The sequence below is a fragment of the Simochromis diagramma genome, unplaced genomic scaffold (genome assembly GCF_900408965.1).
Source record: "Simochromis diagramma unplaced genomic scaffold, fSimDia1.1 OVJJ01000344.1, whole genome shotgun sequence".
Taxonomy (NCBI): domain Eukaryota; kingdom Metazoa; phylum Chordata; class Actinopteri; order Cichliformes; family Cichlidae; genus Simochromis; species Simochromis diagramma.
In genome coordinates this window covers 11,807,113-11,823,993 of record NW_024387375.1, presented here as the reverse complement: position 1 = coordinate 11,823,993, position 16,881 = coordinate 11,807,113, and the positions used below count along the sequence as shown (strand labels likewise).

At 38.3% G+C, this 16,881-nt stretch overlaps 1 protein-coding gene across 1 annotated transcript; it reads left to right on the top strand.

The window, feature by feature from the left end:
* The first annotated feature begins 5,588 nt into the window (after positions 1–5,588).
* Positions 5,589–9,441, top strand: smtla (somatolactin alpha). Its single transcript, XM_040008578.1, has 5 exons — positions 5,589–5,614; positions 5,791–5,981; positions 7,177–7,290; positions 8,222–8,401; positions 8,777–9,441. The coding sequence occupies exons 1-5, from the start codon at positions 5,602–5,604 to the stop codon at positions 8,969–8,971; spliced, it is 693 nt and encodes a 230-aa protein (XP_039864512.1). The 5' UTR covers positions 5,589–5,601; the 3' UTR covers positions 8,972–9,441.
* Positions 9,442–16,881: the final 7,440 nt, after the last annotated feature.

Genomic DNA, 16,881 nt, shown 5'->3' with positions numbered 1-16,881 from the left:
AGACCAAGTGTATTAGACTGATGTCAGAATCTCACAATACGTAACACTAACTTTGATAAAGACCTCACACAGAATGCAGAAAAAAAAGCGATGTACACATTTACACATGTGGCACAGTAAGTCATTAGAAGCCAATTTCTTCCAATCAATTTATATTAAAAAAATGGGCACAGCTACTTATCACAATTATTGGTAAATGTATGTGAAAATCACACAGTTGTAAATATCTGCCATGCCTGCAGCTCTGCAGTCAGCTGATTTAAATATCACTATTTAATTTTTCATTCTGTTCTCTACTGTCTTTCCTGTTGACAGATGTTTTGACTGTGTATTCATGTAGTTGTAGCTGTCGTTGTTTGCACTGTTTAGGTGAAAAGTCTGTCATCAGCTGTATGCGAGACTTGGTCTCTATGTTCTCTCTCTTTATTGTTGTGATTAACTAACAATCACTAAAAAGTAAACTGTACCTTTTTCCCAACCTTCCTCAGAAGTGTCTGCCAAGGCACATGGATGTTTTGCTCAAACTCTTGCTAATGCTACGCGGGGCCCCTAGTTGGGATTTGGACAGTGTACCCGTCATACTTCTCACCATGGCTTTTCTGTCAATAGGATTAGTCCTCTGCCTTCTTAATATTGGCCGGGAGAGCAAGTGGACATTTTGCCCAAAAGAATCTTTAACTGTGTGATCTATGAGTTTTGTGTGAATGCAGGATACTGAGTTGTATTAGTGCCATGTCAGGACATGGCAGAAAGCATTTTTTGTGCTTTTGGCACACAGTTGACATCCATGCTCACTCTACCATTTATTTCTTGGTGATCAGATCAGAATAAAGTGGTTTGCCCAAAAATCCTGAGCTACCCCTTATTTCTTCATGTTTTACTGCCAACCTCATTAGAATTATATGCTGCATTTCCATTTATGTTTGAACTAATTTCCTATTTTCCCATCTAACAGTGTTGCATTTAACATTGCTTAACATTGCTCTAGGGCAAGCACATCTCCATTGATTGCAACACAAATCCCCAACAGTAGTCCTGCCACACTATAAAAAAGTAAGGGACGAGTTTACAAAGGCGTATAATATATAATGATCACCAAAGGTGGCAGATCCACTGATCTGTCAAAAATTATTTTTCTTGAATGATTCATCCGGTGCTGGAGTGAGGTCAGTTCTAGCTAATTCTAGTCAAAGCTATTCAGCTAATTACAGCTGATCACACCTTTGCCACTGCTCCTTGCCATCACCACAAGTGATTTATACTTAACAAATATTACCACAGGTGAAATGGGGCTACACAGGCTTTACACAGCCACAAAGTTTTTCAACTTTGAGACGTTTACAGTCACTGACAGAGCTGAAAATCTGTTTTTTCATGCATGTTTATAAAAAGTAACTTCTGCTAAGTATCACTTTCCGATATGTTTTGTGATATTGACTGTGTGATTGAAGGAAAAAAAAGGGCGTAACAGGAGGGGAGCAGTAGGGCAGTCACTTACTGCTACTTCAGAGTTCTCTCTGTAAACAGCAAACCCGCATTTCCTCTTATCTTGCACTTAGCAAACTAAGTTTTCATTAAACCTTTCTCCTTGAATATTTTAAATGACAAACAACACAAACTTTGGCTGCAGCAACAATACCCTACTCATCAGTTTAATTTGCTTGGGAGTTCCAAATAAAGAACTATTCTTCTCTATTCAAACTATTGCTAACTACACACATCCTCAGATATATTTGACATGTAGGACTACCAAGACAGGACAAAATAAGCACAATAAAATATATTTGCAGTCAAAATTTAATCAACATAAATTTAAGTTGCACAGGATAGCTGTTATTGAAATAATCCTTGACTTGGTGCCAGATGAACAGCATTCAAGCCCTTCATTTTGTGGGACTGCAAGTGTCCTTTAGTCTGGCATTGAAATCGAAAAACCTGCTTACAGCAGTTAGCAATTCATTTAGATGATGACTCGTAAGACCCAAAAGCTGCCAGCCACTAGCAACTAAACAGATTAAGTTAAATTAATTCTGGTGTACGCTGAGGCTAGTTCAAGTTCATTTTACATTGTTCAAAATTAAAAACGCAAGTGCTGAAGCGATGAATGGTTTTGATAGGAAAGAGCTGGACTTGGAAAAGATTATGCTGATATGAATGCAAAATGTAAAAAGGAAGTAATAATCACAAAGAACAAAATCATGTGCATGGAACAATTAAAACACACTAAGTTAATCAAAGAAAATGCAAATTTATCTCATGTTCAAATAATATGTGTTCAGGGCGAGTTTCTAATAAGATGGTGGATGTTGCCCTAACGGATCTCCTCCCAGACCTGGATAAGAGCACCAATGAGTCTATGGTGCTCTATGGCCACGTCATAACAATAAGGACTTTTTCAATTGGATTCAGGTCTGGAGAACATGAGGACCAGTCAGTGGCATCGATCCTATCGAGATCCCACATGCACATCCTACTGCAGCTGGAGAAACCCAGCTATCATCCTGACAGTGTTGGGAAGGTTACTTTTAAAATGTATTCCACTACAGATTACAGAATACATGCCCCAAAATGTATTTTGTAACGTATTCTGTTACGTTACTCAATGGGAGTAAAGTATTCTGAATACTTTGGATTACTTAATATATTATCATACTGTTTACAACTACATGAATGTGATTTATTACTATTACTGAAGGTCCGCGGCGCCGAACCTTAGTAAAGGGACCTCTGACTCTGGGACTAAAGGGTCCGTGTCGGCTAGTAGCCGAAAAATAGCTTTACTTTGTTGTGTGGGTCAACTTTTCTTGCGAGAGACAGAGAGAGGCGTTGAAAGACTGCTCCAACGGAACTTATTTTTTCGGAGGAAAACACGAACACGGTGCACAGTCGAGTCTTAATAGCTTACTTACAACCGGGCTGGTCAGGCACTCTTCTTGGCTGCAGTGGTTATTATTATATTTACATGCTTCCAGCTCCCGTTTCTGCTCGATGTCAACTCTTACTTTTCCACTCTCCTTTTTCTCCCTCCCTCGCTCACAGACACATAACGGCAGTCCATTCTCCCTGCACAGACTACACTGCCTATGAGGCTACATTCTTTAGGGCTATGCCTGTAGCATTCTGCCTATTAGCTTAGCACAACAACAACAACAACAACAAAAAGGCGATCTCTCACCCAGGAAACACACAGTCGCAGAAGAGCAGGGGCCACCCTGTAACCATGGCAACCGTAACGCTGCCGCCTGGAACAACGGAACGTAGCTGTCAAACAAAACCCAAACAGTCCTGACCCTGCAACAATATGAAACAGGGAAGTACCACCGTGTAATCCATTTATTTCAACAATGTAACTGTATTCTAAATACCACCTTTTTAAACGGTAACTGTAACGGAATACAGTTACTCATATTTTGTATTTTAAATACGTAACGGCGGTACATGTATTCCGTTTCTCCCCAACACTGCATCCTGATAGCTAACAGTTCTCAGGGTGCCATTGGCTAGTCAGTGGAGTGGAGTCTGAGGTGAACAGTTTGGTCAGAAACATGTGCATTAACTGCTGAAAATAATTTTGTATGGGTCTACCAGTCCTGTTTCTCCCTGCCTGAAGAAACAGAGCTGGTGATAATCCTGGGTTGATGCCCTTCTATGATCATACCCAACTTTCCATATGATTGTGCCCATCTTTTGGATCTTTTGGAGACTACGGTAAGGGACACTCAGGAAGGATAAAAAGAAAGCAGCAGTTGTTAGCCACCACCTGCAAAACCATTTTTGGGAATATCTTATTGTTGCTTCTCCAGTTTACCTGTTATCACTAACATTTGCTACAATACACTTATGCTTGATAACAGGACAACTATCAGTAAACAACGCAAACAGTTTCCAGTATTTATATTTTCATCAGTAATTGGCTGTAGCGCAGGAAGCACAGCAGGTCACCTACTAATCGGAAGGTTGGTGGTTTGATCCCCATCTGCTCCAGTCTGCATGCTGGAGCAGACCTAATATCCTTGTGCAATCTCTGATGTATGACTGTATGAATGCATGAGAATGTTAGATAGAAAAAGCATAGAAAAAAGTGCCTGTATGAATACGTGAATGAGGCAATTTGTGTAAACCGCTCATAGTAGAAAAGCAGTATATAAGAAAAAAATTCTAGTATTGGGAATTAAATAAAAATTACTTTCTAATTAAATTAAGACTGCTTATTGCTGTTGCAAAAAATGTTAGCACTACTTTTTTGGTAATATGAATAACCAGATTCAGTTTTATTCATCAGTGCAGGTGCACAAAAAATGCTTGTCTCTTGTGAATATGTAGCTTTTTCATTACAATGATTGAAGGTGAATCTGTGAAAGTTTATTCTGCAAAATGGCCACAAATTCCTTTTGGGTAATTATGTCAAACTGAGTGAAAGTACCCTGATGTCATTCAGTATCATATAAATTAAAATCTTTTGTACCCAATGTACCCAACAGATTGTAATAAATTTCTTTTATCAATAGTTACAACTAGGACATTTAAGAAAGCAGAGAAGTATGTTGAGGGAAAACATGGGGAAGGAAAAAGAGGAGGTGTATACGAAAGGCGACAAGAAAAGAACAGAGGTTTATATTAAACAGGCTCACATACATAAAAGGAGGCTCCAGGTATCTTGAATAGCAACCATGTCTGTGACGCTGAATTCAGTAACTTAACACCCGTCAGATGCTACTTCCTGAGCCTCTGATTGTCTGTGGCTTATGCTTAAACATGCTGTTGTGTGGAAATAAACATGTGAGGACAGTGTCTTAAATGTCATCTTGATTTCTGTGATTTGGGTGGTGGAAAACCAAAACGTGGTAAAGTGTTAATTGTATCTATATTTTTAAAATTAAAAATATGATTATGATCTACTGAATAATAATAAATTATTTTATTTCTCATGTGTTCAAACATTTTATATCACATGCAATCAAAATACACAGATTAACTTATTTACAGAAATTGTTTGCAACTCATATCCAGTAATCCTACAATCTGATTACCGTTAAAATTAGGTAATTTAAGGGGCAGGTGTAAGTAGTGCAGCAAATGTCTCAGGCAGTAGAAGAAAACAGAAAACTGTAGCATTCAATGGAGTTTTCTACACCTACCTATGCTGGCACTCATTTAATGGGTTAATGCGTACACTGTATATAATAAAAGGAAGATTTTTTTAACCTCCCTTCTCTTTCAACTTTTGTTCGATGTATCTAATCAGTCTTTATTGCCAGATTATTGATCAACAGACATGTATCTGTATTTATTTGTTTGTTGTAGAGCCTTTTTTCACTGATTTTAGAAAATATTCGAATAAAAAGACTCTGGACATCAGATTTGCTTGAGCTATAAGCCACCATCATTCAAATGAAGAACAAAGCTATTTGGGGAATACAACGTGTCCCATCTCGGTATTATGCATGAGAAAAGAAATGTCTTGGTTTGGGATGACCGGTATCTTTTTACAACAACCTACGCAAGACTCAAATGTCTTTTTCTTTATTCATGGCCTGATCAGGCTTTATAAAGAAGTCAGCATAACACAATAGCAAGAAAAACTTGAAGACGACAGATAGAATGGGCATGACTGGTAATGTATCAAAAAAAGCCCCAATTTTTTGTAATTTTCTTTTCTGCTTTTCTTTGTAATTGCATTGATAGAAATGTATAAAATATATATAAATAACATATTTGATATATAAATGCTCATATTTGTTTTTACTTGTTAACGTTTGTTCCATCTGTATATACCATATGCGTCTTCAGTCATCCAGCGAGGTGTGTGGGGTCTACTGCTCTGGCCCTATATTCTTACTGTAAGCATGCCACTAGACTGTACAGAAGAGCCGGGCAGCCTTACTCGCTGCCCCTCCATCTCACAAGAGAAACTTCTTGACAGAGTCATCCATCATGCTGAGCTCATCTACCGTGTCTCAGAAGAATCGTGTTCTTTATTTGTGAGTAACTCCAAAATAAATCTTTGCTCTTTCACTTTTTTAATGTAAAAAACAAACAAACAAGCAAACAAAACAAACAAACAAAAAACCCCAAACTGGTTTTGATTGTTCACCAGTGCTTCTGTATTCACATGCTTGAAAAGAATATTGGCGGAGCCTAGAATGAGTTATAGCTCTAAATCACTTCTCACACTAAGATGACTTAATGCAGAATTATTTTGTCACTAGAAAGAGACTGTAATCTGAGAAAATACCCCCCCCCCCTCTTTCTCTCTCTCATATATATATATATATGAGAGAGAGAGAGATGAATGCAAAATAAGCACTTTGAAAAGCAGTGCTATAAAAACATAGCCCTAGGCAAAGGCCACAGTGATAGCAATGCAATGTTTTTTTTTTCATTTGAAAAGAAGTTTGCTATTACTTTTTATACAGAACATAAGTGCAATAAAACTAAGACATCAAGGTGGGAATGATACTATTTATTTGCATGTCAGAGGTAAAAAGCCATTGCTCACCAGTAAACATCTTAGTCCTTTAAATCTACATTTTTTAATAATTTGGTAAATGTGAAGCTTTGAACTTTGTTGGCTGTTTGACGATAATGCCAGACCTGTGAAACTTTTAGATACTGAGTATTGGTTGCATGACCATTCCCACACTGCCAGTGTTCAGAGCAATCTTCTCTCTCTTCTGAGTAAAAGATATATTTAACTGAAGAAGCAGGTCTACACTGGGGTAATATGTCTGTGATAATGATATACTGCAACAGTAAAAGCACAGGTTTGGCAGTCTGTTAAATATCCTTCACTTTGTGGCTGCACAGTCAAAATGATCTTTGAAATGAGACTTTTCTAAAAAATATGCTGCACAGGATCTACAGCGAAGAGTTTGCTAGAGAACAAAATGTCTCTGTGGGGTTTTCTCTTGTGGTAAAGATTTTGTCATTGCTTTCCTGATTGATCTTTTTATATAAATGGTTGAATATCTGTTACCCCTTCTTCTGTAGACAGTAGTTCTTAGGGGTTAGGATTAGGCCGTAACTATTTTGTCATACTGGCTGAAAACAAACCGAATTCATAAGCAAATATAGAAGGTAATACTGGTGTGTATGCCTATCATTTTAAATTTGAAAATTAAACAGTGCCTCTCTTTCTTTCTTTCTTTTTTACCACCATTTCTGCACGGGCTACAGGAAGAGATGTTCATCCCACTCCCTTTGCGACTTCAGAGTAACCAGGCTGGCTTTGCATGTATCACCAAAACATTACCAATCCCCAGCTCCAAAAGTGAAATTGAACAGATATCTGTAAGCACACTATGGCTGAATACCACTGTTGTTTCTTTTTTTTTTCTTTGCTAACATCATAATGTGTAAAAACTGCTTTTATTTGCTTGTTCACGCCTTTGCTTTTATGTATTGATGCATATATATTACGTGCTTATAGAGGCGCTTGCATGTTTTTGTGGATTTGAATGGATTCAACAATCTGTCTGCTTCTCGCACATATGTGAGTGAGAGTGTGGAGGATTTGGAGTGTTGTTAATGCATTATTAGTGTTGTTGCACATGCACATCCTTGAGCTCAGTTAAGCCTCCCCTTCTTTTGCAGTTTGATACATTATGTGATGTTTGCAGTAATTGCATTACAAGAGGTTTTGACTGCTGTCTAGCTACCTATTTAAGACAAATACCAGCTTGGTCAGTAGGGTGGAAACTAGACTGAGCTGCTTAGCAGGCCTGTGAAGGGTGAATTGGCTGTTCTGCAATAATCACCCTTCAACTAACAAAGGCCATAGTATATAGCAGCAATTTCTTCACAGGATCATTTTTAGCAATATTGAAACTGCTGGTTAAAAGTTATGTCATCACATAACAGTAAATGTGATCTTTGAAACAGCATATACTGCAACCTCCCATTTTATGAGTAATTTATCCTCTGCTCTTTCTGTTGGAATATTGCCTGCTCTGCCATTTAATGGCCATTTGTATGGTGGTCATTTGCACATACTTTAGACTCTCTTCTGCTTAGGGAGATTTAAGGAGGCTCACATGCCATTTCAGGCTACTTTTGTTGCTGAATGGTTTGTAGTTAATGATCCATTTCTTAAAAGAAGTACTATATATATATATATATATATATATATATAGACACACACACACACACACACACACACACACACACACACATATATATATATATTCTTTGAGGCAGACTGTAAAGCATTTCTGTCCTGCAGGATAAATGGTTGCTCCACTCTGTGCTGATGCTGGTTCAGTCATGGATCGAGCCCTTGGTCTACCTGCAGACGACACTGGATCACTACGATCATGCTCCTGAAATGCTGGTCAACAAGACAAAATGGGTTTCTGAGAAACTGGTCAGTCTGGAGCAAGGGGTGGTTGCCCTCATTAAGAAGGTGGGTCAAATCACATATCACTCACACACAAGGTTATGTTTTTAATCCCTGAGGAATTTCTATAGGGATTAATAAATATATAGATAAATAAAGATATATATGCTGGGGTCTATGCTCTATGCAAAGATTCCCCTGAGACAATCCAGTACATAACAGCAGGGTGCAAGATTGCGTTATGCCATAACCAAGCTGCTGGCGTAATCCACATTAACATCATGCAGAGTACGGCCTGGAAGTCCCAAGGTAAGAATAACCAAGCTAAGAAGGAATGACACCTACGATTTCTGTCCAGAAGAGCGCAATCTTCAAAACAATCATTTTCTTATATCCTTTTGTTTGTCTTTTTCTGACTATTTCTATATGCTTGCTACACAGATGTTGGATGAGGGGACATTTACCACAACCTACAATGAACAAGGCCTATTTCAGTATGATACTCTGCCAGATATGCTGGAATCTGTTATGAGAGACTATACCTTACTCAGCTGCTTTAAAAAGGATGCTCATAAGATGGAGACTTTCCTCAAGCTTCTTAAGTGTCGTCAAGCTGACAAATACAACTGTGCATAAAATATAAACTGCAGCTAATAAATAATACAGTGCTTAGCTTTAAATTAATTCTTAAGGTTGGTAGTGTGCACTTCAAGATATGACCATGCCTTAGGCGAATCAACCTTGCTTGTAATGCAGTGCATTCCTTATTGATTGTTTTGGAACACCTTCACACAAAAGTAGATGTAATGCTTTGCCCTTTCTTCAACATACTGCATTTTATATTCTTTCCCTGCTTAGTTGGTATTTTAACCTTGCAAAGGAAGGAGAGAGCAAACTCCCAAAAGATTATTTGTGTGTCGAGTTGTCAAAAAAATCTGCATATCCTGCCATTGATTTCCATTTCCTTTGTTCCTGACTGGGGTTTCTATTCCTTGCTGGGTCTCGCAGTGTTGTGACTATTCTCACAGCCCCTAGAGTACTGAGTGAAACTCTCGTTTTTTTAATGGAGCTGGTTTTACTTCTGCGTTAGAGAAATGAAACACTTTCACCAAAAATGGGAGTCAAACAGAGAGCAATCACTATTAAAAAAAGAGAGAGAGATTTTTGATTAGCAAAAGAGCGGATGAGACGGAGACAAAATAAATAACAGTCGAATTGAAAGCTGGCGCTCTTGAAGGAGACAGGAATTATTCTGTGCCTAAATGTGTATAATTTAACATGGATCTAACATATATAAAGAAATGTGCCTTATTCACTTCAATTGTTCTGGGAATAAAACATTGAAATCTATATTCTTAGATGTTATGAATCCAGAGAATAAAGATTACCTTTCTCTTGTGAACAAAATAACCCAATAGTGTACTGTCACAGCTTTTCTTCTGTTCATTTAAGAAACCAATAAAGCAAGACAAAAAGCATAAAAAAAACATTGTTTTTAATGTGGTCGTTTGTGTGCTATTTTTTTGAGAGAGTGCATTAGACGTGGATGTGTGGCTCATTGGTTTTTACAGTCAATTCCCTGTTATGCGTCGCTTTCTGTCTTAACCCGATGGCCACGCTTCAGCATGTAAAACTCAGTCATTCACTGGTGAGGCATCAGTGTAGCGTGCTCGTTCTAGCTGGGTCCAAATGTAAAACTGCACCACAAAACTCAAAAATACATTGCACGTGCCATTTCCTCCGCATAAAATGGTACTCAAGAAGGAAGATTTGTACCTCGTATATTTCCATCTGTGTGCATTGAGGAAAAGTCAAGTCAGAATTTATGGAGGAAAAAAAATAGATCATACAGAGCATAAAACAAATTGATTTGGTCCCTTCTTTATTTAAAACATTTTGTTAATTGTCGGCTTAAATAGCTACTGTTGCATGTGATGCTGTAGAACTGGTGAAATTTATTTCAGCCTGTTAATAACGCAGCTGACATATCATTTTCCATCTGTGAATCTTTGTCTCGTTCCTGATTGCAACCAATTCCAGCCAAAGCCTGTGTGGCCCAAAATAGACAGTGCTCATCCCTTGTATCCTTGAATAAGAAGCAGTGGAGGGCAGCAGAGGAGATAAACCTCTTGTTGTTGCTCTCATCCTTTCCTTTCTTTCTTTTTTGCCCCTTTTTTATTTTACCCCTGCCTGTTACCTTTGCTTTTAATTTAAAATCTTGCATGACCTCTTTCTTTTTTCCATTTAGTCTTTCTGTTTTTTGTTCTGTTCTTGATTGCAGAACAGATACTAACTCACTGCCTTTTATCAACTTCTCAGATTGTTTCAGGCCATCAGAGTCTCTGGATTCCAGAATGCTGTTATATTAATTTCTATGATTAACAACTTGTGGTGCAAAACACATTTTATGTGCAAACGGTAATTAATGCTAATGAGCATTAAATATCCATCCGTGGCTAAAGAGAAGAGTTGAGTCAAACTACTTTAGACATATGTGACAAAATGAGCATGTACGTTTCCACCTTTGTGCCAGTATAAACCATTTTAGCCATGAATGTGCACTGATGCTGCCGGCTGTTTGGTTTCAGTACATAACTTTCGCTGCTTGAGTTTGATTGAAAATGGACACTTTGTCTGGGTGCACTGTGTATGGAACTCAAGGCTGCCTTGAGATGGCAAGCGTCAAAGGTATGTCATCCAATCAGTAGTTTCTCCATTTGAATCCCATTTAGTTGAAATTAACAGTTGGAGCTCAACTCATTCAAATCTTAATCGCATCTTTATCAACATTTGATGAGTTCCAACTTATTCATGTGGCATTTAGAACATTGAAGAATGTTTAGATCCCTTTTTCTGTGGCCAGTATGTGTAGCTCATTTCTGAAATCAAGTTTCTGCATCATGCCAACAGTCCAGATTTATGAAGAAATAAAATGATTAAAAAAGTATAATTTCTAAATGCCTGTTGCAAGACTTTTAAACCCTTTGAGTATAACCAAAACTATTTTCTTCAGAATGCTTTTGGTTCGTTTCAAATCTGTTGTGATGGTGTACACAAGAAAAACTGCACACTATGCCCTGTCCAAATATTTATGGGCCTGCCTGCTTGTGTATGCTATTAGTAGACACAGCCAAGTAGAGTTCAGATTACTAGCCAGAATTCATTCTGGACAGCAAAAAAAAATATTAATAATAAATAAATAAAATTTAATCCAAACCACATTTGGAGGTCGTTTGAAATGCAATTCTAAGGCTGTTTCTTGGCCTGTTTCAACCACTCAGACTTCAGTGTGTCTTTTTTTATCACTCTCAATGAGACATGCAATAGCAATGTTAAATGTAGATTTTTTTTAAAGTCCTTAGCAGAGTCTAAGATGCTTCTAGTAGTGGACTATGTAAAACAATCTGGAGAATAATAAGCAGTAGACGGAGAGATAACTTACAAAAGCCAGTTTCCAATAGACACTTGCACTAGACTGTGCCCCAGACTGCTGCTCAATATATAAATGTAATTTACACCTTTTCTGACTTGAGTAACAAAACTGTGAAATATGTCTTTTCCCCACTCAGTTCTACAAAATTCATTATGGAATAATTCATTTTTTATTGTTTCGATCAAATCCAAATTTCAAAATCTAGACTAATTTCAATAAGGAAAGCTTGCTTGGAAGAACTGAAAACGATTTCTTGACTTACAGGATTTAATTAATAACCTTTTTGGTAATAAGACTCCAATGAACCATCATAGCGATGGCAATGAGAGCAATGACAGGGATTAGGATGTGGTTTCGGCAGTCTATGTGGATGCTGGTAGTTGTGAAGATGAAGGTTGAGGGTAAGGCAGTGATGGGGAGGAAGAGGTGGGTTGCACGAACTGTCTGAAAGGCAGCATGAAAGAAGAGCACTGAGATTTGCAGCACACAAAACAGAGGCTGATTGGGTCATAGAAGGCAGGCAAGAAAATGACTGGACAGAGTAATAATGTCAGTATTGAGTTTCACAATGTGGGGAAGAGGAAATGATTCAATCTTCCGTTTCAGATACAGTGTTCACTTCAATTCAGAGAATGTTATGTGAAGAATAGACAGATGAGCGATTACAGAATTTCCTTATAGAACTATTTCAGCTTCATTTCATTTCAGTTTAAAAAAAAGATTAAAATATACTATTCACAATATAAACTGCAGCTACATTTCCTCGAGGCAGCCCTGGTTTCGATTGAGTGGCTGTAGTCTTTGCAAAAGCTGTGTGCTTGTATTTTTCAAATGAAGGTGTGGACTATTTTGCAGAATGATTGGCTGTTAGCAACATACTGGAAAAGACTGTAGAATTGACTTATCTGGACAAAAGTGTTCTGAAATATTCTGAAACATTTTCTTGCTCTTCCATAGCCTTTTCCACGGCAAAAAGGCAGGCTGTAACTAAAAAATGATATTGATTTGTTTGAAAGCTGGTGGTTCTGCTGAGTAAGGCTCATCTGTTCCATCACCACCATCTGTGGGGGTATATGGCATGGAGAGTACCAAGTGAGCCTTGGTGATGTGCGTAAGGCACGTGAACAGCTTGTGCATGACCAAAAACTAGATCCTGAGCCGCCAACTCTTTTCATATTGCAGTACCAGCAGACATTACATTTGTTTCTCAGCTAATTCTTCAGCTTATATTATGATGTGCTGCTTTTATTTATTTATTGTTTTTTTTTTTCTTGGAGGGCCCTCAGAAAAGAGTTGACAGTAAAAGCTCATGCACCTGCACGCAGAAAACTGACATGTCATATGTAATAACATCTAGAAGTTGAAACATCCATCAGTTAATATTGCTGCAATGCATCACAAGCCCTCCCCCCATTTTTATTATGTATTTATTTATTGTGTGGGTGTGTGCATGCCCTCACCTGTATGTACATTTGTGAAGATACGTAGGTGATCTTTCTAATATTCACACCCCTAAAAGGCCTGGACAATGCACCACTATGAGACCCAAAAACCAAACATTTAACCAAGGATGAATATGCAAGCACAGACAACACCAGGCAGTGTGGTGGACTCTGCTGTGAGGAGACATCCACTCCCATCAAAACCACCCAAATCTGAGTTCAAATTTCCCAACGAAGAGTCCTGATGAGGTGATTCTTGTTATTCCTGATATTACATTAATCCTACTTAATCGACCATCCTTATTATAAGGATTTTTTTTTATTAAAAAACAAATCAAACACACATTTTATAAAGTGTACATGAAAATATAAGCATATACATATAAGCAGAAGTTACTAATCTTGAGCAAAATCCATACATTTATCACACTCTCATTATATTACACAAACCAGCTCAGTTTTCCACCATCGAGATTAAGACAACAAAACAAGTGTAATTTCCATATTTTTATATTGTTGATTCTGTCTTTTCCACTCCAAAACACTAGAGGGCAGTAGTGCTCTGTCATAGACGTTTTCTTAGTCAGTAGATTTACGTTTTGAGCGACTGTGCATTTTATGGTATTGAGCATTATATGCAAATTCAGACAAGGAAAAAAATAAACTAATTAAAATCCCCACTTTATTTGGGACCATGGCAACCAAAGTAACAACGTTTACTGCTTTTAAGTAATCACTGTTTGTTCTTTTTTTTTCACAAGATAGCAAAGAAACCAGCCTTACATTCTTCCAGGTAAGATTCTTTACATTTAAGTGTAAAAACTGTTTTGTTTGTTTGTTTGCTTGTTTAAATCTGAGATGAGGATTTTTCCACAAGCATTTTCTTTTCTTTTTTAAACTCGTCTCAGGTTTTCTCTTAACACTTTCGTGTCTTCTAATATAATGCCTGCTTTTCCATCCTCTGTGACCATATCAGAAGATGTAAATCAGTCGGTGGCTGCCAATAGTGAATCAGGTGTCAGCATAGAGAGGTGGTGTCATGCCGTGTGGGTGGATGTCAAAGCAGGATGTGGTAAAGGGGGCCTAGTGTCAGCAATGTCAGGTTCAGCTTCCTGTGGCCTAATCACTTCAGCATGGGGGCTGAGAGGAGATTGGGTAGACCCTGTTCTCCTCTCCAGGACCGAGTCCAAAGCCTCACCTTGTTTGGCTCCCGACAACACCCAAGTAATCATGGGCGAGGAAAAACCTTGTGGCCCCCACCTACTTCTCAAGATCTGAGGCCATAAATATTTAGGATTGGCTGTAAGTAGTAAGAGAAGGTAGGGAGAGAAAGATGTTAGTGAAGGGGAAAGAAGGGCATAGGGATGAAGGGAGGGGTGTTGTGCTGGGGTGATTTCACAGTCTAACTATTATAACCTGAGGAAAGGAAATCTAGACTGCTGGGATGCATAAGTGGAGCAGAGGAGACAGAAAAGGAGAGACGACGAAAGGAGCCTGAAATGTAAAAAAAAATAATACTGCAAGCAGGTAAAGAGAGGAAAAAGAGGCAGTCTATCTGAAATTTGTCAACCACATAGAAAAGGAAAGTGTAAGAGAAATGAGAGGGAATATACAATCGAAATGACCAGGATGTGAGAGCAGCTCTTAAGTGTGACATGCAGGAAAGTAGGTTGAATCTAGAGAGAAAATGAATGACTGGAAGGCAGGTACACGGCTGGAGGAGTTAAGGCTGAGAAGTTGTGTTGGCTTGATATGAAACCGAGACTTGAAGTATGAAATCCTTGAGCCTCGAATGGCTCAGCTGGCTCCCACACTGTTGTTCTACTTTCATTTATGGCTCAAAATGACGGCTTGGAGAGACCTAAAACAGTCTCACAGCCACTGTATGATCTCCATGTAGTAACAGCTCAGTGCTTCTCCGCCGTTCTCATTTTCTCTGCTGTAATAGTGTTCCTAGGCGGTAACTTAAACTTGTCACTAAAATGGTCTGCTTTTTCATTTATACAAAAACAGGGAAAACAGAAAGAAGAGGAGGAATGTCTTCCCTTTGCATCTTCCCTTTGCATCTCAGCTGCTCAAGATGAGTACAGATCTTAAGCAGGAATGATACTTTGGATGTTGTACACAAGTACAAGTGCCTTTAAATTACAAAATTTGAGTTAATGTCTACAAATGTTCACACCACAGAAAACTAATGGGAATTGGTCCTCAAACAAAACAGGCAGGCTACTGATCCTGAGCTCAGTACGCCTATAGGTTGTGTATATGCAGTTTAAAAAAGGAAAAGTTTAAATTATATATACATTATTCCATAACAAAACTTAGAGGAAGCACATCCATAGAAAAGTGAATCAACCTTTTGTTTTTATTTGCTCAAGCATTAAATCAGTGCATCATTATGCATTATGCTTCCTTGTGCAGACACAAAGGGAGAAGCTGGCAGATATTACACCATGAGGAAATTAGCTGAATACTTTGGAGACTGTTCAGAGACAGGCTGATGCTATGTGAGCTCTGTGGGGAAGCGCCCATCAGTCGTCCCAAACTCGTCTCTCCGCTGAAGCAGAGAATCACAGATCTGTTGTCCTACTGAGCTTTCCAAAGTTGTGAAGACATGGAGAAAATGTGTGCTAAAAATAAAAAAAAGCTCCGGACAAAAAGCTAAAAAGTTCACTTTTACACTAAACTTTGTCACAAGTGCTATTGGAGGTAATTAGTGCGTGCTGCTATAAGATGCAAAGTTTTGGTTGTCCATCTGCTGCAGAAAATTGCTCCTGAGATTCACTGAATAGTCTTACGTGGGCAAGGAATCGACATCATGTAGACTCTGTACTAAAGATAGTTGATCCGGGTGCATCAAACAGATTTTATTTTCACGTTCACCTCAGTTAGGCGTCGCATTAATCTGGAGTTATGTTTTTTATCTTAGTGGCATAAATAACTCAGATTTTGACTCTCTTTAGCTGGGCTTTTGTTCTCAATAAATCCTAAGGGAAAATCCTAGCACTTTAGCTCCACTGTGCTCACTGTCTGTTTGGTGTAGCGCAGGTAGTGCAAAGAAGATTATTAGAAGTTTTTCACAGAAAAAAAAAAACTTCAATGAGCCTGCTGAGGACACAGTCAGGAAATGGCTCTCATACAGTGAAGAGAATATAACTACACACCTCTTTTCAGGTAATCAGGTTTACGTGGTTTAATATTCCAGTTCTTCATCTTCACTGTTCTCGCCTTTGTATACTTAATTCTAAGAATGAAGGCGGCAGTTCTGTTCAGGCTTCAGCACAGAAAAGCTGATTGTAATTGAAGTTCACAGTTTCTGTTATAAAGGCACTGCGATGCTCCGAGTCACTTCCACTCATCAGCTTACCGTGGATATAATGAGAGACGAAGGGAAAACATCTGAGAGGACTGCATCTAGACCAGCGGCTGTGGAACAAACACCCTCACTTTCAGAAAAATGAAGAAGGCAGACAGATGCCAAAAGAAGCTGAGCTTAAATCAGTGCAATTTCCTCCCTTCATGTCTCTGGCCAAAAGGACCTTTGAGAGTTTTCTACCTCTTTTCCTTTTTTTCCCTTTTTTTTTTTGGAAAAAGAAAAAAAAATCTGCTTTGAGATATACTGTAAATCACAATGCACAGGGAGGGGCTGAGCTAGTAAGAGAAAAGGGAGG